The 26,677-nt window shown below is 44.4% G+C and overlaps 1 protein-coding gene across 1 annotated transcript in view; it reads left to right on the top strand.

Moving 5' to 3' along the window:
- The first annotated feature begins 3,664 nt into the window (after window positions 1–3,664).
- Window positions 3,665–26,677, top strand: part of SPMAP2L (sperm microtubule associated protein 2 like) — a 368,678-nt gene continuing 345,665 nt past the window's right edge. The window contains exons 1-2 of the mRNA XM_069626161.1: window positions 3,665–3,810; window positions 19,663–19,830. Coding sequence (XP_069482262.1) covers window positions 3,789–3,810; window positions 19,663–19,830 — 190 coding nt within the window. The 5' untranslated portion in view covers window positions 3,665–3,788. The remainder of the gene's footprint in view (window positions 3,811–19,662; window positions 19,831–26,677) is intronic.

Raw genomic sequence — 26,677 nt, 5'->3', positions numbered from 1 at the left:
GGGGACTCGCTTATGAACGAATATCATCGTGCTCCTGGCACCTTTTGTGAATCCGGCGTGGTAGGTATGTGGGTAGTTGGATCTTTTGAAAAAGTTAGTGCTGGTGCCGATCAAATATGTCTCATTCAGGAGAGCTATATCTGGTGAGTATCGGTTGAGGTACTGGAGCACCAGTCTTCGCTTTATGCTGGAGCCGAGGCCGTTGACGTTCCAGGACAGTAAGGATATCGTGTTGGTGTTCACTCTATCTGCGTGGGTGTCTAGTCAGGGCGTCTAGAAGGATCAATGGCGGTTGTGTATTTTTCAGAGCTGTGCAGAGGTATACACCCGGGGAAGACGTTTGGGGGCCGCCCTGTGGCGGTGTGGCTGATGGGTGGGTAGTTTGGGTGACATTGGCCTTGCTCATAGACAGTGCTCGATTCTGTTGCCAGCGTTTGTCGGTGTCATGCCTTCTCGACTTGTGATTCTGATTCCTTACATCCTTAAAACTCCCCCACCCTGTACTTCCCCGCCAACTGGGAGCACCTGTCGCCCAAACATTAAACTTATAACTTTGTAAACTTCTTCGGGAGAACCCGAACTGGGATAGCGCCCGCACCGCATAAGGAGCGGCAGCCGCTGAATAGACGTTCCCATGTTATTGTACTGCAGGTTAATCTCCATATTTTGTCGTTCTTATCCCTTTTCCGTGGGACTCCCAGCCAGGTGCTGCATAGTGTCCCCATCCGCATTAGTTGGGGGTCAAAGGGGCAAGGGCCGCCCAGACCCGGGATTCTGTGTGGGCGGGCCCGGCGGTGCACGCCATGCTCTGGAGTCTGTGAGGACTTGGGTTTCAAGCCAGTCCCATGCATCTTTGGGATGTAGAATAGATGAGTGGTGCCCTCATAGTGGACTTTGAGCGATGCCAGGAAGAATAAGGCATATTTGATAGATAGCGACTGGAGTTTCCTCTTGACCGAGTCAAATGATTGGCGGGCATTTTGGACTTCCTTGGTGTAATCGGGGTAGAACCCGACCCTGTAGCCATTGTATGTGATCGGGCCAGAGGCCCTTGCCATTTGTAGGATTGCATCTCGGTCGTGGTAATTCAGCAGGCGTGCGATTGTTGTTCTAGGCGGGGCGCCTGGGGTAGGTTGGCCGGTGGGGACTCTGTGTGCCCTTTCTATGGAGAAGAATTTGGACAGTTTTTTGGGGACAAAGACATGAGCGAGCCAATCTTCAAGGAAAAGTTCAGCGCTGGGGCCTTCCTCCTTCTCCGGTATCCCAAGGATCTTGAGATTATTGCATTGCGCCCTCCCCTCACTGTCCTCAGCACAGTATTCCAGTTGAGTAACTTTTTGGGTAATCGCGGTGAGTTGTTGCTCCAGTCGGTGCACAGTGTCTTCTGTGTCTGACACTCTCAGTTCCACCTCACCAACCCTGGCCGACAGGTTGCGGAGGTCCTGGCGTATAAGGGACACCTCAGTGGATAGGCCACCTATTTTGAGTTCCAATGATGTCGAGTACCCAATCGCTCTCAGGAGGTCTGTCAAGGAGACTGGGGGGTCATAGGGCTCGTCGCTGGCCCCTTCTTCTTCTGCGGACTGAGTCTCGCAGCGGGGAGGGGCCCCCACGGTGTAGAGGTCCATCTTGCTTTGTAGAGTTTGCCGCTTAGACTTTTCTTTTCCTATGTTGTGGTTGATCAACCCTGTATGGTGGAGGTCTGGGTGCTTCACGTTGTCACCCCAGGGGTGAATGTAGGGTTGGGAATGGGCTAGTGTGGGTCAGGCGAGCGTGTAGAAATAGCGCAGGGGGCCCGTCATGTGTCAGTGCGAGGGCTGCGCCAAAGACAGAAGAGTGTGGCCTCTGTGGGCATTGGTCTCTCTTCCAGGGCCGCAGGGAGTGAGTGGAGGGCAGATCCTGCGCGGGGGAGAGCTCGTCCCTTTAGTAGTAGTGCCCCGTGAGGGTCGTTCTGGCACGTATCCCCCGGATTGCAGTCGCTGCTCAGCAGGGGGGAAGGTCCTGGGGTCCCCTGTGCACAAGGTCCAATTAGGTGCACGGAGAAATGCCTCTCACTTGCACTCACAGTTCAGGGCCACTGCGCATAGGCCTCATGGGGAGGACCGTGCCGGTGTTCCATGCACTGGTATGATGCTGGCCAGTGCCTATCTCCGTCACCTGTGGTCGCCCCCGTAGGTTCCGTGGTCCTTACAGTAGGTTTGAGCTGTATAAGGGGCCTTGAGGGGGGAGATAGGGCAAATCCCCCACTCTGCCCACACGCGTACCTTATTGTAGATAAGTCCGTCTGCAGCGTATCCTCAATCCGCGGGGGAGCGCAGCACATCCGCGGGGGAGCGCAGCACACGGTTCTCCTTGTCCTGCTGCCGTTCGACCCCGGGCGCTGCCGTCTCGCTGATGGGGGGAGTGGATCTCCCCAGCGAAGGCAGACAGCGTGGGCCCGAGCCGCGGGCAGATATGCAGGTGGGCCTCTGAGTTTCAGATCTCCGCCTATCCGCAGCTGCAACGAGGCCAAGAGAGGCGCCGTTAGAAATGGCTCCGGCTGCTTCGTGTCACGCCCACCGTAGGCTCTCCAGGGCCGGCCCGATGAAGGAGACCGCAGTTGGCTCTCTGGCGGTGTCTGTAGGACGCCGCCGGGTCTTGGAGGCGGGTCGGCACTGTATTCCGGCGTGCCTTCTCGCAGAGGATTCCCTTCGTTCGCCGTGCTGTGGAGGGGGCGGTCGCTACGCCTGTGCCCCAATGGCCGCGGCTCGCCCAGATGCAGGATTCGGGCAGAATCTCGCGTCCTCTGCTCCGATTCTTCTCGGGGTTGCGGCCACTGCTTCTCCGCTACATCCGCCGCCACTGGAGTGCTGCTGGGGTGGGATTATTAAACAACGAGGGAAGTTATTACAAGATAAATGTAGCGGCCGCCGGGAGCCGAGATGATTAGGTCCGCATCATTTCTTCTTTTTAAAAAAAGGTTTTTAGTGGATGTGATTTTTGTGAAAGGTTTTAAGTTAAAACCATAAAACAATAAAAATTTTTTTAAAAAACTAGGCAAGTTGGCATGCATGGCAATGGACATCCGAGTTTTAAGTTCACATTTACATACTTCGAAAATTGTTGAGTGTCTGAGGTAGTGAGATCAGCTGTTTTTTGCAGGTCATCCCATTAAAATCGATGCCGGGCGAAGATTTGTAAAGCTATTTGTATTCATAATTTTAATGCTAGTTTGTATCCTTTTATGTACGCATTGGTCATTTGTTAAGTGCCCAGCCCATTGCGAGCACAGTGCCTCTATGGTACCAGTTCAAGGTTTTCTGGTAGCTTGATCCCATTGAAGTCTAAACACGCCATGCGGCTTGCAAGGAGAGCAAAGAGGCCTTCATACGGATACAAAAAAAGGGTGCGTGAGTTGGGTAGTTGATGCTTTGTTTCACATATTACATTGTTCTTTGTTTTAATATATAATCTGCAATGACCTGCACGTGCGGATTGCGGCCTTTTGACACGAAGCGGCTCGACGTTTCTCACATGCAGCAATGTGTTGTTTCCAACAGTAGAGGGAATGAATACTCCTATTTCCTCCGCCTCCAACCAGAGGCTCTCAGGTGTACAGAGCTTCCGTAGGCTTGCTGTCGCTCTTGCTATGGCGCCCTCCTCGCGTCCCCATAGCAACGGCCGTAGACAACCTTGGACAGCGGCGCCCGGGAAAGAGCAGCCAGGGGTCAGGGCCCGCGGTTTACGTCGGATTTTGATCGGACGACCTCGGCGTACTGGACCACCAGACCCGCGAAAGGATTGAGAGCATGGCAGAGGCTGTCCCGCTGGGTAGGTAAAGACCGGTCCGCGCTGCCCGTTGAACAGAGCACCAGGCGGTTTAAAATATGGGGCGGTTTAAAATATGGGGAGGTTAGAGCCAAAATAAACAGAGACATAATGAACCGACAGACAAGACAAACATGAGACAGAAGCAATCAGGCAGTCTAAAATCAAGATTAGCAGCTAAAAGCGCTCAACGTGCTCTTTAGCGATTCATTCTATGTTTTTTAAACTACCAATTTCACTTTATTTTACTTAATTATTCTGCTTCTAATCATGCACCACTCCCCCCACTCTCCTCCTTTCAGGGTTTTATTTTAAATTGTAACTTGTATCCAGTTTTCGTGTATGTACACAAAAGCCTCTGCTGTGCTTTTCTAGTTATGGACCGTGCAGTTGATCAGGTTTTGTTAGATCTAAGAGTTCCTACGTGTGTTTGAGGGGGTTTCCACGAAGAGATAAAATATTTATCAAAGAATATATTTTCCGTCCGTGTGGCGCCATTAATGCGATTTATGAGATCGGTCTGGATAGCCAGTGGCGGGATTCATTCAGAAGCCTGATACCCACATATGCCCATCACCATCTCAATGAGTCGACGAGACTGTGCCTTATCTCAGGTGTAATGCAGTGGGGCACAGTGCACAACAATCGGAACTGTGCATTCAAAAGGAAAGTGTGTGCTCATGCACCAAGACTTTTAAAAACATTATCTTTTATTATTTTAAACAAGGACGTAAAATCCCAAAACAAACCCATGAAATTAGAAACACCTTAGTGACAACATCCTAGGAAGGAGCACAACCAGGGATGTCATTTAGGGGTCGCCAAGGGCAGGGGTGACTGGGAACTAAAAGAGGCCTTGGAAATAATTACTGGGGACCAAAAGAGGCCCTGAAAATAATTTTCAAAGTGGCCTCATATGACACATTTTCAGCAAACCCAATGCTTTTCCTATGAGAAAATTTGGAAATACCACACAAAAGAGGCCCAGGGTGCAGAAGCCCACTGGGAAGTCTCCAGAGTTCCCTATAGGCCAGCCGACGCCTGACGTTTCCCTTGCAACTCCTGTGGTCTCCCTTGCTACCACACAAAAAAAAGTGTCTTTTTTTTTCTTAAAGCACGCTCCTGGGATGTGCACAGCGCCATGTGGGTCTTTGCTTCTGGGGTGGCTGTCTTTCTTCTCCAGGCCTCTTAAAAAGAGCAAAGAAAAAAAAGAACAGGGATTCCGCAAGTTTAAGACTTTCAGCAGTGACCCCAAATAAGAAAGAATAGGAATACCAAATAATGTCTTTTTCTGGAATTCTATACAATAATTGCTAGACTCATTAAAGGTGTATTTCAAGGAAACTTCAGTGGGTGAGTTACAGATTTAGTCTGTTCTTAAACACCTCAACTCAGCCTTTCATCCTTCTGAGGTCAATAAATGAATACCAACACAGGTTGGGTGCTATTGTATGTATATTTTTTCCATATAAAGCACTTAAGCATAAGTCTTACATAATAACACATCATTATCATTTGGCCAAGGACGTCTGCTTGTATTCACAGTAATTTGGTAATACGGGCCTAAACACAATGATCTTAACGATACATATGGCGATCCATTCTTGTATGAAATGAATATCACATTTTAGTGATATCGTAACCATATTTTTCGTAGTGTATTTAGGAACAATGCTATGTGATGCCACTTCCTGTTTTGTCAAGGGGTGAAAGGTCGTCTTCCATCACTTCCCACGATATCACTTCGGGGTGAGGTCAAATGACATCACTTCATGTGATGTCATCAGAGGTCAAGGGTCGCATGATGTCACTTCCGCTACCTCTGGCATTTTGGTGAAATGACGTCCCTGAGCACAGCAACATTTCTAACAATATAGTACAGCTTTTATGCATGAAATATATATTTAATCATCGCCCAGAGGCGACTCCACAGAATGCAGACGATTCATTGGGGTTAGGGAAAGCCACACAATGCGAGTACTCTTAGAAATCAGGAACTTCATCCAGCTCTTCGGAAATAGTTTGCCGTTCCCAATACTGCACTTTCGATGATCGAGATGAGGGTGCTGAACAAGTCTTGAAAGTTCCTTTCTTACCTAGGAATGTCACAGTTGCAGGTGTGGTGGCTCATCCTCAGGAATACGTGGCCATTTGCCATGACATTTCATAAACTATCCAGGTGTTGCTAGTCTTCAGACTTTCACGAATTTCCATTGCACATAATTCTGCGTACAACTCTTCGCGTACAACTTAATTCGCTGCACAGCAGTAAGAACACAGTTTACAAAAGAAAGAGAAAGAACACTACTAACCCCAAAATGTCTTCCCCATACAATGTGACCCTGTCACCAATTCCTGCATATCCATCTGTAAAAATATCCATCAGAAATATTGCCCCACCTCTTTTTGGCTGTAACCCTAGTAACAGTCCTCCAACGACCTCTGAGGCAGAAAGAAGAGCATCGACAACACCATCTATATCGAGCGAGACCACGAGAACCTCGCGATTCCCTCAGTAAAATGACTGGCCCACATAGGATCAATCTGTCGGAAGACATAAAGAACACTGTTATGGATATCAAACAGGGAGGGATAATACTCACCTCTGTGCCATTAACAGAATACTGACTCTCTGTCACAGTCTATGAGCAATCGACATTCTGTTTAAAGATACATGGCCTCCTTTGTATGCACATTCAAAGGCCTGCCCACATGGCTTGGAAGCGGAACAATAGGTTTTCAATCAAATCTCTACAACCTCTTCGCGTTAGACAAGTCTGCCACCTGCAAGATGTGCTTCAGTCCCGCTCCCTGTTAAAAAAGTCTTAGAAGCCACGGCCCCTCTAGCCAAATATGCCCCAAACAACGAGATCTCAATGCCTGCTTGGTACATGATCCAGTGCGCTCATCTGGCCAAAGTGCCGAACAACAAGGGCGAAAAGATTAAAAAGATGAATAGTTGATCCGGAGGCCCCTAAGAACACTTGTACTGGCTTCATAAGTGCAGAGACACTGTACTGTGCCCAACTGAGGAACATTTGGAAACAAAGGGATGGATATAACACCAGATCCAGAATTAGTCCTGAGATTCACATGAAATCTGATCCCTTCTGGATAGAAAAACCTCCTAGACAGATCCAAAATCCTTACATCCTCACCTTCCTGCAGCCCACCAAACACCATTAGAATTAACAATCTGGCAGACAAAGCCTGCAGTGACAAGTAAGAATTGGAGGGCAAGCCCCTGAACATGGACAATACCACAATGACATCCCAGAGGCAAGAATACTGAGATGACAGAGGGGGGCTCGATAAGGAAATCCCATTCAAGAGCTTGCACACCAAGGGGTGCTTCCTACCGGAAAACCTTCCACCAAAACATGACTAGAGGATATCGCTGACCTATAAGTGGTAATGGTGGTTAAGATGAGTACAGGGGATAAATCAGTTAAAACCTTTGCCACCTGAATTAACCCGGCATGAACAGAATCCAGATCCCTTGAAACGCACCAGCATACCCATGCGTCTAGGCCGACCTATATGGCTTGATCGCCCCTGAGGCCCATGACCACTGAAACTGTGTCTGAAATGCCCTCAGGGGACCATGCGCCCTTGCCATCAACTAAGATACCAGCCACCGGGACCCACTAAGAACCAGCGGGTGTGAGTGCTGGAATAGATGTGGCTTGCACATCATTTTAGGCATTTTGCGTCAGCAAAAAAAGTCTACCTATGAATGCTATATATGAGGACTAGGTATAGTCTCTTACATTCAGGTGACATGCCGTCAAAACATCTACAAAGCTAATTACATATCTCAGTAACAATAACCCTTCATTCACTTGATTATTTTCACCATGATTCACTAACTGGTACAAGTTACCACCCCATATGTCATTAAGTAACCCACAGGAGCACCTTACCCTTCCTTAGGGGCAGTAGGTCACCCATTAATGCCTCATAAAAACCCACTGCATGTACATTTTGGGCAATTATATTCCCTGTAATGACAACATTTGCCTGAATCTAGGGATGAGCAGGAGAGTCAGTCATGGTGTCGAGTGCCACCCTGAACTGTATGATGCAAAGTTGGGTGGTATGGGGAGATTCCGAACGTCACCTTTGTGTTAGTTATTTATATTGCTTAGTCTCCAGCACCTGACAGAAGGCAGTCACTTTACCTCACCACGGGCCAGTCCCACCCCAGCCCATTTAGACATCTGGGCAGACCAACCCAAAATGGGTATCTCATTGCCAGAACCCTGGGAATAACCTGCAAGGTATTAGAAAAGGTCCCTCCTCCCCAGGTGAGAGAGCACAAAGCTCTCCTTAGCCGCACCGAGATATGCAGCACTGAAACTGAAGTATTGGTTGTCCCGGACGTAGGTGGCCTAGGTCAGGATACAGTTACCTGCTCACCCGCCACCTCAGAAAAATCACAATTAGGAATTCACGCCACCCTCAGTGAAATATGTGGCCTCGCGAAAACAATCTTTGAAGCCTACGATTTGCCCAACACCAGAGAACTGGAGAGTAAGCACAAGGAAGTGGAGACTGTCAAGGAGCTGGTAGGGTCTGAAGCCAGAGGTTGGCAATGAGAGGAAGAAGGTGAAGACCATCGTAGCTGAGAGCAACACCAACGCCCTGCTAACACCAGAGGACAGTGAGGTGGAAAGGTTAGGGAGGAAACAGAGATCTAGGACAAAGGAAGACTTCTTGGAAGACCAGGGCCTAATCAGCCAGAATAGGCAGGTTCCAGTGGGCCAGACTGACCTTAGGAAGGTCCAGATTTTGGGAGAAGGAATGGAATGGGTTTAGGGAGCGTGTGATCAGTACAAAAGGGAAAAGAGGCAGAAGTCCAGGGATTGGTCAGCCTGCCTCAGGGACCCCTCTATAGTTCCCCCTGCCACCCATGACCAATGACTGCGTCTCACACATTTTGGTATCTGCATTTGCATGATACGGGACCAGGAAAGCCTGCAACTAGAATCAAATTCAGAAGAGGACTCAGGATCCCTGTCAGCCTGCCATGCCAGGCAGTGGGGAGATGGCGCAACCTCCCTTGAACCCTGAGGACTGGGACTTTGACACCAGCGCCCAAATGGAGGGCCCGGTACCGGCATTTGTCAGGAAAGACACTTACCTGGAGAAGATCACCCTGACCGTTTTGTTCTTCTTTAAAAAAAAACTTTTATTTAACATACCGTGGGAAAAGACAGTCACATGTATACATATTTTGCGTTTCAACAGGATCGCATGACCCATATCACATTGCGGTTTAGTAATACAGACGGGGAACAACAACAGTCTCTTTTCCTAAGTGTGCTTTTCTAAGTGGAGCTCCCTATTACCTTTTAGTTGGCCCCAATGTAGACCCTCCTCATAAAAAACCTTTGAACACATCCACGTGGTCTTAGCATCCTGTTTTGTCCCCAGTGTTGTAACCTGACATCCCTAACTGATGGGGCATATTTTCAATCGTAACCTCCCCCAAATGATACAGTCTTCCCTCATCCTTCACAACCTTACCGATATAGTGCCTGAAATTCTGCTGAATAAAACATGATGTTGCCCCTGTTTGACTAGGTGGAATTACAACCTGACAGTGCATAGTTACATTTCTTGATCAAAATGCAGTCTTTTGTTTGCTTCAGCAACAGAGTCTCTTACAAGAAGATTGCATCTGCGCTCCTCTATGAAAGCTTTGAAAGTAGCCTTTTCCTCTCCTACAGGCTGTGCAGCCCATGGACATCCCATGCAAGTACAAATAGTGGCTAGCTCATCTTCGTTCACATTCCTTAAAGAAATAGTGCACAATTGCACAAATTAACTCAGACTTAAGGGATATGCACACCCACCAAAAGCACTCTCCCACACATCATCCAAAATTGTGAGTGCAAAACACAGCATTTAATACTTATTCACTTGGTTGTATACATAGTCCCGCCCACCACTACCACCCCATGACACACCACACAGAAGGCAGCACACAAAGGAAACAATAAATGGAGGGGCCCAAGCTACCACGTCCGTTGTCGGCACCACCAAATGCCACATAACCAGCGTAACTATAATAGAAATAATTGACCAATTAAGATCCGAAATGTAGCCTATTAAACAGGCATTCCCTGCCCCTTCCCCATCTCAACAAACTACTAATCTTGATCATATATCATTTTCCTCCATAGCCAAGAAACATCACTTGTCAGTATTACCCCCTAAACACCTGTATCGCCAGTCGCTCCAATGCGGGCAACTAAATCTAGGGTGTCACAAATTAACCAAGGTCGACGACTGGGCTGAAAATCTGAACCCACAGTCACAGTATTCTCATGTACAGCCTCTTGACAGAGAAGGCTTATACAGAATCAGTGATATACCCCCCCACCCCATTCAGTCCCAGTCCCCATGATGAGAGGCCTGTTACCCACAGCAGTACCACCTTTCACTGGTTATCACTCACAAGATTCCTCCAAAAGACATTGTAAGCTATACCTTGGTCTTTCCCCAGTGAAGTCAGTAACAACGGTTTTAAAAGAAGTTGTCATGCTAGATGTAACCTGGGATAACATGAATAATGTTCAGAACTTGGGCGGCAGGGCCCAGACCAAACCTACCTATTGAGAGTGAACTCCCCGACGTCTGCCTCGCCTCCCTCCACAAGACTCCTTGCATCAATGTTATCTTGCAGGTTTGACTCAGAATAAATCCAAAATGGCTTGGAACGCGTACCTGGTGGCGGGATGGCCCAAGGACTTTTTTTAAAGGTGACATCACTCCACAGCAAGGAACGGACGCGGGAAGGCCCAAACAACATCCTCCATGTGCATGGGCCCTCCTCTCAGGTCCTCCCCCATCTCTATAATGCCACTGTGCGCAAAGAGATGTAGCTGATCACGGCCGCACTCTGAGTTCCACCGCTGAGGTGCTAATTTTGAGGTGCATGCAAATGTGAGAAAGTGTTCCTCTATAAAGGAGGAACACTTTCCTTACAAACACCATATTCTAATGAAGAAAGAAAGTGGTGCAGGGACATGAAAGCTCTGACATTTGCATGTGCTTGATTTATGGCTTGACAACAGCCCTAGCAACTGTCATGAATGCAGCATAGCCACATGGAGGGTATTATCCTCCCAGCAGCACTGGTTTAGCACAACAAAAAAAGGAGGAAAAATACGGTATCTATGAGGTGCCGTTAAACTCCACTGCACCCGTTTGCCCTTTAAAACAATGCATTTCTTAGACAGCAGCACCACTTTACAACATTAATAAAAGTTTAAGAAAACGTTCTTAAACTAGAAAAGTGGCATTCTATTGAGAAATGCTTGCAGTGTCACTGGAGCACATGTTTCCCCCACACCCTGTGATTTTAGCAGCTTTTGCTGTTGGAAAGCACAGCATCTCCCCACCTCAGAATGATGGTGCTGGAAACTGGAGGGGAGAATGTCTTCTTTCCACACATTATTTATCACATGCTCAGAATCAGGCCCTCCGACCTTCTCTGTCATGACATCACATCTTTCAGCACGATGTAGCACTCTGTCCTACGGACATTTAGCTCATAAAATAGCACAGAGCAACACTGCACCGGTGTGGGACTGCAAAAAGCAGCTTAATTTAAAGAGGAACCTGCAGGGAAAAAAACCTGGGTACAACGGCCGCTAATTCCCAATGTGCTTCTACCCGAGGTCTAATAGGGCAATGAGGAATTGTAGAATAAATTAAGCTTGACAAACACACCCTTTCCTAAAAGAAATAACACATCAGCAGTCCCAAAAATAACCAAACAAGTATAATTAAAAACTAAACAAATCCAGGAATCAAGTGCTCCCTGCACCGCAGGGGGGTCCAATGATGCAAAACAAAAGAGGCGATGGCTGGAAGGTTTGAAGTGAATCCTAACCTCTGGCATTGTTCTGGGCAACTCTCCAGACCATCGTTCTTCAGCCTGCCAAGCCATTAAAGAAGGGGAAAGACCATATCCAAATCAGGCTTGGTCCCACAGCAAAAGGGGCAGTCCAGCCCAAACTGCTAGGTCACATCCCTTCTGCACGAGACCACAAGCATCCCCAGACATGTTTCGGCCTCATTGGGTGTCATCAGTGAGGAGTAGCTTGGGTCTCTAGGCCGAGCTGGCTCTGGATCCAGGTCTCTGGCATTGTTCTGGGCAACTCTCCAGACCATCGTTCTTCAGCCTGCCAAGCCATTAAAGAAGGGGAAAGACCATATCCAAATCAGGCTTGGTCCCACAGCAAAAGGGGCAGTCCAGCCCAAACTGCTAGGTCACATCCCTTCTGCACGAGACCACAAGCATCCCCAGACATGTTTCGGCCTCATTGGGTGTCATCAGTGAGGAGTAGCTTGGGTCTCTAGGCCGAGGTGGCTCTGGATCCAGGTCTCTGGCATTGTTCTGGGCAACTCTCCAGACCATCGTTCTTCAGCCTGCCAAGCCATTAAAGAAGGGGAAAGACCATATCCAAATCAGGCTTGGTCCCACAGCAAAAGGGGCAGTCCAGCCCAAACTGCTAGGTCACATCCCTTCTGCACGAGACCACAAGCATCCCCAGACATGTTTCGGCCTCATTGGGTGTCATCAGTGAGGAGTAGCTTGGGTCTCTAGGCCGAGGTGGCTCTGGATCCAGGTCTCTGGCATTGTTCTGGGCAACTCTCCAGACCATCGTTCTTCAGCCTGCCAAGCCATTAAAGAAGGGGAAAGACCATATCCAAATCAGGCTTGGTCCCACAGCAAAAGGGGCAGTCCAGCCCAAACTGCTAGGTCACATCCCTTCTGCACGAGACCACAAGCATCCCCAGACATGTTTCGGCCTCATTGGGTGTCATCAGTGAGGAGTAGCTTGGGTCTCTAGGCCGAGCTGGCTCTAGATCCAGGTCTAGACATAACAGTCCCACTCGGGGTGACTTGTACACCTGCATGCTTGACGGTTTTTAAATATTTGCACTCCTGCTGTTAGAAAAGGTGGTTGACTGAAAGATGGCTTGAAGACTGTGTTTGAAATGAGTTGAGAAATAACGTAAAATCTGAACTTTTCTGAAGTGGTCCTCAACTCTTGGAGGTTAGGCTATCTTCGGCTTTAGAGAATGGTAATATGCTTAGTGTCCATTGTATTATTATGTATGCTCCCTCATTCCATTTGATATGCATATAATGTGGGATGATGTTAAAACTCTTCTGCCGTCATTGACAGTTAACAATACTAGGGATTCTTTTTAGTTGAAGGAAGTTTGAATGGCAAATGCACAATTTCAAGGGCAAACGATGAGGACAGGATAAATTTGGATGCAAAAAGTGGAATTTTGTTGCGTTTCACTGAAATCCGAGGGAAATGATGAGTAGGGATGCTTGTAGGTAGCCTGCTGAAATGGCTATTGGTGGAATTTCAGGGGATACCCCAAAGTACGTACGTACCACTGTTAAATCCTCTTATTTTTTTCTCTACAATTATGGCCTTAATGTTTGGTGGCATCACAGCATTATGACAGTGATCATTACCCACTTTGTTTGAAACGTTATCTATTGACATCTCAATGATGCTTCCAAATCCATATTGTTCTTCTGTGTGGGATGATGGTGTCAGAATATATGGACTGAGTGGAATGTAATCAAACTTGAGGGTTTGTTTGATCAATTTGTGGTTTGGACCGTTGGCTCAAACAGACTCACTGTGGTTGGTTTGTTTACATGGGTGCGCGGTACGCATTGCGCAGAGGACTTTTGTGCATAATCCAGTGAGAAATGTCCCCTGCGCAATATGTGGATGGCCAGAGGTACAGGAGAGGTGAGTCTGGACAGAAGAGGGGTGGGTTGATAAACAGGGGGGTGAGTGGACTGTGGAGAGGACGGGGTACGGGTGTAGGGAGGCGGTCAGAGGTTCCAGAGGTCTCCCCGGATAATGTGAGCAGAGCGGTGGGGTGAGGGGAGGGCAAAGCAAAGACCAGAGGTTCCGCCAGTGTCTCCCGGAGAGGTCAGGGAGGGATAGGGAGGTTGAAAGGGCACGGAACTCCCATTGCCCAAAAGACCTGCGCAATGGAAAGTGCAGAATGCATTGATTTCGCAATCCGCACATGGGGCCATTTATTAAATGGAGCTTTTGGAAGATCTTGGGACCAAGCAAAAGTCCATTTAGACCGGTACTGTATTTAGTAAAGCTTTTGCTAGATATTGCAGTGGTCGGAAAACACATCACAGTACAATTAGATTGTTGAAGGTAAACAGAATTATTTCTTCTATTTATAAAGTATGTGCTGTTAGGAAAATTAAGCAAGAGTATAGAAATCATTTGAAGTACTGTAAATAAACTAATGAAGGAGACTTTTGCTCAGATATGCAGGATGCTAATCCTGCTTAGAACTTGTAGGTTTGTTGGCCCTTGGTCTCTGATAAAGATGAAGGTACCCCTGGTTTTCAGGATGGCTTGAGCTCTGCCACTGAATGGACACATTCTATTTCTAGGTTATGCAGCACCGTTTGGGCAACGTAAATATATTTGTGAGGTCTCTCTCCAACATTCACTTTTTCATCTGTACACATTGTCTGTGTACAAATTAATGATTGAAAGTGCTTTAAAGTTTCTGAGGTGGATGGCCTATGGGAAATATACTAATTAAGGACTTCATTACGAGTTGGATAGATTTTGGAGCAGGAATACAGCTGGGGTAATTACTACTGCCATCAGCGGTATTCCTGAAAACCCACCCAACTCAGTGTTTACAATTGGCCCACTGGTTAACGGTATTGGCACTGCTAGCAAAGCAATGGTGTTATTCCAGCAATGCTCCTTGATATAGGCATCCGCGTCAACTACAAGTATATTTTTTGCTTTGTGTAAAAATCTGCATGTGCGGAAACTGATTGCCTGGTCTAGCTCTTGTTGAGGCTTTTTTTAGAACCGGATGCTGTGAATGTATATTTGTTAGGCCATGAGTGGGCCGCAGCAGGTGAAATTTTGAACTTGGATTTGGAAGTACAGCAACAAACACTTTTGTTACCATGGCAGAGGCAACAGAGAACAGGCCATTGGTGGCAGCTCAAGTTCTCTTTAAAGAATCAGAAGGTAATTGTGGTGCCTTCTTCTGGTAAAACGGCTTCAGCTGGATTAACGATACAATAAAGAAAGGACAATTTAGAAAAACTAAAAAGAAAAGAGACAAGCAAGTGGTGGGAAGCCATGACACTACAGATGTATTTGAAAGCAACACGGATTCCAAGGGGTATTCGTATTCTCACTTTACCCGCCTACAAAGAAATGGATCCATTATTGATTACTGAATGGACTGAACACACAAATGTGTGTTCTTTTAAGATGATGGAGATATTGATCAAATTTGCCAAACCGGATCTTAAACTTATAAAGGATCTTGAATGTCTAGAAGAAGAGCTTTTCAATTCTCCTGATGGTGATGAATGTAAAAGAAGAATATCCCGTATGGACGAGAACTTGGAAAGATAACGAGGATGAAATACGTCTAAAGAAACAAATCCAATTTAGACGAGATAGAATGGACTATGAATCTGGATATATCTATACTTTTGGCAGGAAATTTGATGAACCCATTAAGGACCAAGATTTGAAATCCAAGACAATTACAAACAAACCCAAAGTGGCATTGGAGACTTCAGGTTCAGAAATAGACTCTTCGGATAAAGAAGCAAGTACCAGCATCAGGATGAATTTTTTAGAGAAGCTCAGACTGTTGCATTTGGAGAGCAAACTGGACAGAAGGGGAAAACAACGAAATCCAGGTTCAGGGCGGACAAGAGAAAAAGATGCACAAGGAGAGGTCGGAGATCAAGGAACAAGTGCAGCGAATTATCGAACCACGCGCTCTGGGAGAGGACAAAGAGGGAGCGGGAGGGGTTGGCCAAGCAAGAGAATATAATGATTTATAATATCTTAGACAGAATTCTCACTGGTGATGAGGAGCCCGTTTTCAAACTATGCCTCTCTTTTTGTCCGGTGAGTACTTTCAACTTTATTGATACACGTATTGAAATGTTTAAGTTTATACCTAAATTAAAACTCACCAAGTTTTGCAATCCTAAAGTCACTACGTGGGTACCTGATAAGAACAGGGATGACAGAGTATCCAGTTTTGTGACACTTTTGAGGAATTGGTTCTAGAAGATTTGAAGGAACTGTCTGGACAAGAGAACTTTAAATCCAATTTGAGCCATTCCCAATCCCTGGCCCTCACCAGCTTTGAAAGTGATACAAATATAGTCATTAGACCTGCTGATAACCGGGGAGGAATTGTGATGTGGCAAATATCTTCCTATCTGAAGGAAGCTTTGAAACAACTAGGAGACATCTAATGTTATGAGGGCATCACTTCTCAGACATTACTATAGGCCCAGGACATGTACAATTGCAAGTTCACAAAGTGGTCCAAACAGGATCTTCTCAGTGATGATGATATTGCATTTTTTAGATGGAATTTTTGCGTGACAGCAATTTTGTATTTACTTCCTAAAGTGCACGAAAGCCTTACCGAACCACCATTGTTTCTTCCATGGGCTCCCTGCTGGAATCAGCCTCTAAATACCTTGACCAGATATTATTTCCTTTTGTCTTGGATTTGAATTCTTAAGGGTTTCACTGGGAGTCTCATTTTCGCATTGTCTACTTGGATGTGGTTTCTCTCTAGACTAGCATTAACCACCAAGCAGGTATTCAAGCATGTGAATTATTTTCTCAAGCAGAGATCTATATGTTTTAAACAACAAAATAAATGGATTATTGACCTTGTAACATTTTGCTTAAACAACAATATGTTCCTTTTTGAAGAAAAGCTGTGCAGACAGAAAAGAGGTACCGCTATGAGTTTTTGTGTGGCCCCATCTATGCAAATTTGTATTTGGGTTGGTGGGAGAAATGTATAGCTTGGTCATTGGAACAGGACACATATATGGATGATGTTGTATGGTTCAGGTATATTGATGATCTGTTTCTAATCTGGGGAGTAGCGCCAGCTAAATTGTTAGAATATGTTTCCATCCTGAACTGTAATGATCTGAATTTACAACTGACTATGACCATGATTTCTAGCAAACTGGAATTTCTAGATGTTACAAAATACAGTACACAGGCAGCCAGTGTAAATAAGACACTACATAAACATTGGGCGATATTACAGTCTGATCGAGACATTGCTAATGTGATAGGGTCTCGCCCTTTGGTTACTTTCTCCAAAGCAACGAATATAAAAAATGTGGTGGCTCACAGTATAACAAACACTCCCTACATGAATGTATCTAATTGGCTTACACAGCAACATATACCTAATGGCTTTTATAGTTGTGGTAAGTGCAAAATATGCAAATTGGCAATCTGCACCTCTGAATTTGAGTACAATGAAAGAGTCAATTGGAAAATGAAGCCCAAAATGACTTGTTTGACTAAAGTTTGTTTTGTATATTATACTCTGTCCGTGCAACCAGGCTTATATTGGTTCCACCATATGTAGTCTGAAAATCAGGATATTACAACACTAAAGATGAGGTTCATCCTCTAGCAAAGCACTTATTTGAAAAACATAATGGCGATCCCGAAAATGTGACTTTTTTAGGTTTAGCTCATCTACCTGAGCACATTCGAAAAGGAAATAGTGAGTTAAAATTACGTCAACTTGAATCTAAACTCATCATTCTTTTTGCTTCTTTGCTGCCCCGTGGTCATAATTTGGATAATGAATTACATGTTTTACTATTTGACTTGTGATGTTCATCAATTGCTAAATAAGGTTTTGAAAGGACGGTTCACAGTCAAAGTATATTACAGGTTTGTAAGAGTTATCATGTAGAAATCCTGTTTACAGTTTCACTTTTGCACCTTATGTATCTATGATGCATTATTTGGCTGTTTTACTATTTGTTCTGAATTGTATTTGTTTGGTCTAGCTGGATCTTGATATTAGGCTTATAGATGTTGAAGTATTTAATCTACTGTATAGCTGTTCGTGTTGGAACAGCCCGTAGCATGTATATGTAGTTGCTTTTTATCATTCTAGATTACTATTGCTATTACTATTTGTTTCACACTTGTACATACCTAGATGGTTTTTGAGAGGCACTAGCACTTTATTAACCGTTGGTTTGTGGAGTCCAGTAAGCATAGCCCGGTTACATTTTATGTATTTTATACTGTCTTGAATATCAGTTTTCAATCTTGACATTTGCACTTTTGTGCTTAGAAATATATGTTTACATGTTTTTCTAATTTTGCTCAAACTTCAGCTGCTAATTTGCTATTTCTGCACATTTATTCTGCTTAATGTTCGTATGTACAAAATATATACATCTGTTTGGTTAACGAGGGGGCATTCCAGTTTTATTTGCTTTGTTTGCCCATGCACTTAACATCCTTGATAAAGATCTGCTGCTTTCATTGCCTTTTTGCACGTTTATACGTTTGGAAAACAGATCTATGCATTTTACCTAAAACAATCAGCTGCTAGTATTGCTATTTTCACACTTGTGCTGTTCGATAATGAAAGAATTCAAGCAATGGCTATGGGAAATGGCAAGTTTACAGTTTACTTAAGTTCATTCATGAGAAGAGAGCACAATCAATCAATCTTTCTTGCACATTTTCTCAAATGTGCTGAAGCCACTGAGTACTGTAACATGCTGCACAAAAAACAAACATCACTTGGAAAAGCTCCATCTCATGCAAAGCGTAAATCAATCAAGAGCTTCTGAAACACAACAACAAACAGCAGCACGACTTGCCGACCAGAGGACAAGAGCAACTTTCTCCAGGGCAAATGAGTTGCCAGAGCAAACTGAAGCAAGACTTGCTGACATGAGGATAAGAGCAACATCCTCCAGGGCACATGCGACACCAGAGCAAACTGAAGTAAAACTTGTCGATAAGAGGAGAAGAGCAACATCCTCCAGGGCAAATGAGACACCACTCGATCAGGACACGGGCAAAGCCGGGTACCCCAGCTAGTATTAAATAATTAAATAATTTGGAGCTAGGAAGAAAACCCCTATTATGAGTACCTCTTCAGGATATGCATGGTCCGAATTGAATTCTTGCAGCATCCTTTTTGTAGTGTAAACCCTTGTATGCTGATCATTGTAATTATCTGTATACCCATCTAAACCGCCGGATCTACTGTTGAGTTGATGGGTAGCCTACTGTATCGCTGCAGCAATGAATTTAATTGCAGGAAAACCTTTGTGTATATTTCGTACTGATTGATTGATCATAAGGATGATTTATACTTTGCTAATGAGAACAATGCCCTGCGACTTGAGTATGTATTTTATATTAATGTTTAGTGATTTTATATATTAACTTTTAAGTTGTATTGATTTTGTCCATGTTGTTTGTGGTTGTTTTTTTTGTATGTTGTATTTTAATATGCTCAAGAACCTCATCAACTGAAAATATTAAAATCGAGCTGCAATATATTTGGCGTAAATAAAAGCTGAGCAATGTAACCTTCTATATGGTTTACTTTTATTGTTGTATTTTATGTATTGTCTGCAATTGGTGGTGTGATCCTTTTTATATAGTTTTGATTAGTCCCTATGGTTTTCCTAAGCCAAATAAAGACTTTAATTAAAAATAAATACAGACAATATCAAATTGGAAAAACAACATGTACCGAAGTTGGGGGCCAGAAGTAGTGCTTTAAAACGGTAGACATTTAAGGTATTGCTTGGCAATTGAGGCAAGCCTGAGTGAATCTGAAGTTATGTTTTTTAAATGTTTCTCAACCTCTGGACAGAGTTAACATTATGTATCAATAATTCAAAATTTGATACCCAGAGAAGTAGTGGGGTTTCTAACAAATTCACTCAGTTGAAGTAACTGTGTTTCTTTTTAGACCATCTATCAAAACCAGAAGGGTTAGGTATGGAGAAGCAGATGAACCACAATGAAAACAGAGAGAATGCCGCTGGAGGTGAGAAGATGTCATACCCAACAGTTAATCATCAGAAGTCTACCGGGCAGAAGGAAAACATGGAGACTGGAGACTACAGCCAAAACAGAGGTACCAACGTGTTTCTATGTTAATCAATCTGATTACCCTGAGAAGAGATTGGGACTGATTCACAAAGATTTGCAGCGGAGCAAATCTCTAGATGCTCATTAGCATCTCAGATTTGCACCTGTTACCCTAAACCGGATTCATAAAGCCTAAAACTATAGCTAATCCAGAGATGGTTGGAGCATCTCGTAGAGGCCCTTGAGCATACCTTGGTAAATTCCATTTGCACATGAGCATCTCAAAGGTGCGCTAGGCGGTTCAGATTTTAGGTTTTGTGAGTCAGACATAAGGAAGCAGGTGCACATTATATGTGCTCACGGGCGTCTCTTGATTTACTCCAGGACAGCTCTTTGTCAATCAGTCCCATTATGTATAAAAAATGGAAGCTAAATATTTTGTACAATGTTTTTTTGGGACAAATTAAAACTAATATTTTAGTCTACATACATTATCTGTTGATACAAAATGCTCTAGACTTGGCCAAGTTATGGTCTGCATCAGGCATTAATGATACCACGAAGCTTGCGATAAAAAAAAGCCCATACCACATATTTTGAAGGGCCAAGTGCTGATGGCTTGCACATACTCCAGGTATCTGGCAGTATACTTGCACTGTTGAAGTGATTTAGGTTATGAGAGATGTTTAGGTCTGATAACTCCCCACTATGCACACTCATGTTATATCAGATTCCACTTGGGCATGCTATCCCTGTCCCATCAACAGCATATCTGGAACATATGTGCTAGCGACATCTGCCCGGTATGGCCTACGATTTGCTGGAGCGCACACCTTCTTGGAGCTAAGTTCGTAGTGGTGGATAGTAATGGGGACTTGTAAATTCAAGGTGTACTTTGGGTGCACGGGAGAAAAAACCCAGCTCTGGCACACTAAGCTGCTACTATGTACTAAGAGAAAAAGTAGTCTCCTAAATTGGAGGACATTTTCGTCCCCTGCACACCATCTATACTGAGGAAACTCAGCCAAAACTGTGTGATTTGTTCTGAACAGTCTTCATACAATTAGGTACACTTACAGTGGTAAATAATATGCTGTCAAGTGTCGGTCTTTTATTAGTACACAAAGAAATATTAAGCAAACAGTAATAAATAATATTGAGCTCTACGTGTTTCGGGAGATGCCTCCCTTCATCAAGAGCAGTACATCTTTTACAGGTGTCTCAATAAATCTTCAAAAACCTCATGTATCTATCTACAAGGCTAAGTAGGAAAGCTTCAATGAGTATAGCCAATTGTAGTCAAGAGTAGTTTATTAAATATCATTTTGAAGAACAAACATAGTTTTCAAGAATGTACTCTTAAAAATGCCTTTCGATTTCACCTCAATGTGAGCACGCTGTAATCTTGACTAGGAAGGTCTCCTTTATGATGGTGTTGTCGAGGGGACGAGGTAAGGGCTCGACCTGGTGTAATATTACAACTGATTAATAATAGTGTGCTCGCCAACTTGGATTTTCAGTAAGATGAGTTAGTAAAACATGGGCCTACCTTGCTATGTGACAACACTTGTATCCAATAGAGGACACTGTGTCAGGATCTGTGGTTCCCCATCTTGGGTTCAGATTCTTATCTATATGTATATATAAAGTCTACTATCAATGACTGCCTTCAGGTATGTAACAGGTAAAAACAATCTCCATTGTTGGAATTTGTCAAGTATCGGTGAAGGGTACTCACCTACTCGCATAGTATGGTATAGATGCATGTGATTTTGCAGACAAGGTACAGTCATCCAAAACAAAGGATTCAATCAGAGTAATTCTACTTTTTTGTAGTTGAGGATCACTTCTGTAGGTATCCGTTATGATGCACTGCAAGAATAGTATATCTAATATTAGAATTTCATAACCGTCAATTATGGATAGGTCAGTTCCTAAAGAACTGCTAGAATTTCCTTTACAAACCTACCCCAAATTGTTGTAGCTGATTGTGTGGGTAAAGTGCAGTCATCCACAATGAGGAATGTAATAAGGGTAAATCTCCTTCTCTGTAGATGAGCATCAATCCTATAGGTCTCAGCAACCATGCCCTGCAAGAGTAGTGTATATATATTTAGTGTTACTCAGTTATAGATGGTTGATTCTAAAAGAACCAACTGCAGTTACTTTATAAACTTACCAAAAATCGCATGGCGCATCCTCACGGATGCGGGTGTAAACACACCTGTGATCTAAAATGGCCAATATTAGTACTTCGTCAGACCGTGTCGACCCATACCGATGATGTAGTTGTGGTGACGTTAGAAGCCTGTCCCCGTTGTGTTAAGTATCTGATCCCATATGGTATACAATTTTGAGGTTTCAGCAAGGTTCACATCTGATTATATAAATACCAATGGCTTATTAGGACATAGGCTGAAATTTGGTCCATGTTCTCTCTGGGCTAAACGAGTAGACATATCAAGTGTGTAAGTAAGGGTCATTAAAAAACGGGGCAGAGATGCCTATCTCATATCAAAGTACAGAAGTACTTGTTAAGGAATTCAGTTGTGTCTGTCTGCTGTGTGGAGTCTGAACAGATAGTGAAACAAAAAGTATTTGATTGCGATTGGTGTCTTTCGTGGGCTCCACTCAGATGAGGCTTGCGGTATATAACAGACAGTCCCGATATATTAACACAATGAGATACTCAACGCTCTGCTATCTCGACAGTGTAAACATCACAGATCTATTTACCGTTTCTTAATTGTCAACATAGTTATGCTTACATGGTTAACATATAAAGACTAGTGTATATTGCATTCTGTGTTAAAGTGCCTAAAAGAGATTTACGTTCTTAGATCACCTGATCAATTGTATACAGCTTGGCACTTGCATAATAAAGACAGTTTCAAACATCATTGGGTGCATGTCTATCTATATGTTGGTTCTACAAATTTCCAACATCTTTACATACATATATCTTTACGGGCTGGTTATATATTGATAGCTGAAATAGTTTGGCTTTAGTGTGGCACAGACCATTAGTGAGCTGATATACAACTTTGTGCATTTCTCACAAAAGTCCTCCACACTCAGACAGTTAAGAACAGATAAGCAGGGCGAGTCCACCCTGGGTGTAGGCCAGAGGGTCACAACATGAGAGAGGACCACCCAAGGGGAGTAACTAACAAGCTCCAAGTAATACCTCAGAACTGTAAGCCTTCTTCTGGGGTGGGACCCAACAGCCAGGCCCTGTACTAGTGACCTAAATAAGAAGAGGGAGTTAGGAATTCCAAGAGGGCGAGCAGGGATCTTGAATCTGCGGTCAAGAAGACATTAGCCACCCACCCAGGCCCAGAGAACTAAAACATCCAAATTCCCTATATCAAGCTTGCAACCCTGAGTTCCCTTAACATAGAGAGAGGATGGATGGGTGGAACAAGCAAATCCCAAGTGTCACACCAGCGCTGTAAGCATCTCCATGGGGGGTAGCCCGACGGTCAATCTCATACTGTCCACCACACTTGAAACCCCTTTCACCACAGAGAGGTTGGGAGGCAGGGCAAACACCTTTTTAAAGTCCAAGAGCTTAGTCTGAAATTGAAAGTGGTTGGAGTAGGAGCTGGAGACTGGAGGCAGGAGCTGGTGTTGGTCGACTGGAGAAGATACCATGAGAACCTGGATGTTGAGTAGGGCCCTGCAGTCTGGAAGAGTGGCACAGAAAGCTGGGCACAGTGGAAGCTGGATGCTGGAGGAGAGAGACAGGAGACCAAACTGAGGAGCCACGAGAACTGAAGCTGCTGGTAGGGAGTAAGGCGGTGGTGGCTAAATATAGTAAAAGCCACCTTAGGGAAGGTGGGACCCTGGACCTTGAGGTGTGAAAAAGCTGCAAGAGATAAATGTTGATTGGAGAAGATCATTGAGGAGAGAAGTGGTGCCCAGCGGAATGAAGAAGGTGTGAGAGACAATAGTTGGAGAAGAACATTGAGAAGATGGATGGGACAGAGAGGGGCAAATTAGGTACAAGAAACATTCTTGAATTGGAGAAGATCATTGAGGAGAGGAGCAGTGCAAAGAGGGGTTAAACTGGAGTCAGGGACAGTATCGAGTCGGAGAAGATTTATGAGGCGACGGAAGAAGGAGAATCAAGAGACAGTTGTGATTTGGAGAGTGGCATTGAAAAGATGGGTGGTGCCCAGAGAGAAAACGAAAAGGGGTGATAATAAAGACATGGAGAACGCTGATTGCAAAGAAGAAGGTGCATAAACTGGTAAAAAGGTTGGGAGGTATCATGGGTCGTTAGAGATTTTTTAAAAGTGCTCAAAGGGTCATAGAAGGCAAAGAAGGGAGGAAAGAGTGGAAAGAAAAATACAGCAATGGGAAGTGGTTGTAAAGAGAACAGAAACTGGAGGAAATGGACACAGAGTTGGTGCAGGAGTTGATAAATAGGTGCAGGAATGGAGAGCAAAAGGACAGTAAGGAGGAGAATTTGGTGCAGGAATTAAGAACAGGGATAGAGTTGTGGGAAGCAACAATGCAGTTACAAGACAAGATAGGATAGTTCTGATTGAAAAAACATGAGGATCAGAAGAGTGGTGTATCAGTTGGGGGGGAAGTGTCAAGATGTAAAAGAATCATAGGAGGGAGAGTTAAAGTAGTTGTCCACCCCCCTTTCCCACTACGCTGTCTGGGTCCACACTCAGGACTTAGGCACCTACCACCCAAGCTCCCCAAAGCCATCATTCTCTGCACCTGAGATTTGGGGACTCCATCAGAGGTAGAGCGCCTCAAGGTAGAGAAGTTGCAAATCCCGTAAAACAACGAGAGACCAGTGATAACTAAGAACTAGACAAGGAAGAAGAAGAATCGAAAGAAAGGGGAGATGCTCCTGTGAAAACCAGTATTGCTGAGGCCGATCCATGAACCCCGTGAGAAGGCAAGCCCCAGATACTGGAAAACCAGAGATTCTGAGATGCTTGAAGATGCATATGTATATAATAAACTGGTTACCTGGAAAGAGAACCCCTATATATTCTAAGGCTGCAGGAAAGTGATTTTTTGAACATTTTGTCCCCTTGCAATTTTAGTTAGAAATCCAGAGACCTATTCTGAAACGTTCCAATGGTACTTTATGTCATCCCCATGTAATTGTTTGCCCCTGCACTGTTATAGTTCACTCAGAAGTCACTGTGGACCTAGGTTTTCTGTGGTCTTTGATCCTTGTCACCCATGTGACAGTCACTACCCTGGTGTAGATATTATCTCCCTGTAGACACAGGTTGCCTTCCCAGGCTACTGGCAGTACATTTCGACACACTCCTACTTGTTTTTTGACCTCTCACATGGCTTAGGGTATTGCCTTTGACATTCCTACAAGCACGTATCTCTTCTTCTTGCTTAGGGACTTTATCAGGCTGTGATATTCCCACCCACTAGCTACAGGTCTACCTTCTGGGCCAAAGTGCCTAGCCCTCTACAAGGCTCTTAGGTTCTCTGCGGGTGATGATTCAAACCCAGAATCCGGGATATAGCCCATAGCAGGCGCTTAGCACTCTTCCTTCCTTTGGCCTTGTACTCAATCACTGTCTGAAATATATATCCCTGAGCAGGCTTCCAATGCCTCCTCTTGTTTCAGGTCTGCTCTCAGTCAGTGTCTGAGATATAGCTCCCAAGTCTCAACATGCTTCCAACTTCCCCTTTTGCCCTCGATCTGCTCTTAGGGAGGGTTTGAGATATAGCCCATATCAGGCTTCTAATTTGTTTCCTTGCTCCAGATTTGTTGTGTGCGATGTAGCCCCAGGTGGCAACCAACCTCTCCTCTTGTTCTGAGTCTTGATTCAGGTCGGACCTCAGCAACTGTCTGAGATATAGCCCTCAACAGGTTCTTTGTTTTTCGTTTTACTCCCTGCCTAGTCTTAACCAGTGTCTGGGATGTAGCCCCCAGCAGTCTGTCTTCCAACGTATCCTCTTGCTCTGGATCTGGTCTCAGTGGGTGTCTGCGGTGTAGCCCTCGGCAGGTTTAAATTCTCTAAATTTTCAGACCTGAGCTCTTCCTTCTTGGAGCCTTAGAAATATCAAGACGCTACCAATACAAATAACAAATTAGTAGGGGGATAAACAAAAAGGACCATATTCCTACAATCTATCATAAGCACAAGCCCTACCAATTAACCACACACTGCTGATGACCCTGCAAAATCTGTGTACCACAAATCTTAGAAACCTCAAATTCCTTACGGAACTAAATCAATTTCAAAGGATTCAGGTTCATCAGGTTTCAACTGAAATACATAAAACACAGAATTGATCAGTTAAATATGGGTTAAACAAAAGCAAAGCACTACTGGATAAATAAGTCGGCCAGCCATAAAAGGCTGAAAGAAGCAAGGTCTCAATTTCACTGGTAAATTATGGCTTAAAAGGTAGTGTAAAGACAATCAACCGGTGCCAATAAAAGATAGTCTGCAGCAGCACTTTGTAATGTATCAGCTGCACTATTTACCACCAATTAGGCAGGCACTTAATCTGTAACAAAATAAAGAACAAACTTCCTTCAATTCCTGTAAAAAAGAATGAAAAACAGGGACCGAATTCTGCTCACAGAATAACTCAGGAAAAACTGCATGCAGATACCATACAAGCAAGAAAAATGCATTCCCTCTGTTGCAAAGTGGACTAAATTATTACAGGAACACTTTGCTGTTGGAAGTAGTACCCTCCAATGTGCCTTAAGTGGCATTTACAAAACAATGCATAAATTCCTCCTGCATCAGATTCATCCTATCCACCCATTAGGGTGTGGGTCATGTTCACCACACAGTACTTCAAACGTTACAAACTTTGATGGGCCATCACAAAAGCAAGCTGACACCTTTAAATGTTTCACAGTTTTTGTATACAGAAGCTATATG

This window comes from Ambystoma mexicanum, chromosome 6p, assembly GCF_040938575.1.
Source record: "Ambystoma mexicanum isolate Mex_15411 chromosome 6p, UKY_AmexF1_1, whole genome shotgun sequence".
NCBI classification, from domain to species: domain Eukaryota; kingdom Metazoa; phylum Chordata; class Amphibia; order Caudata; family Ambystomatidae; genus Ambystoma; species Ambystoma mexicanum.
This window is presented reverse-complemented; position numbering and strand designations above follow the sequence as displayed.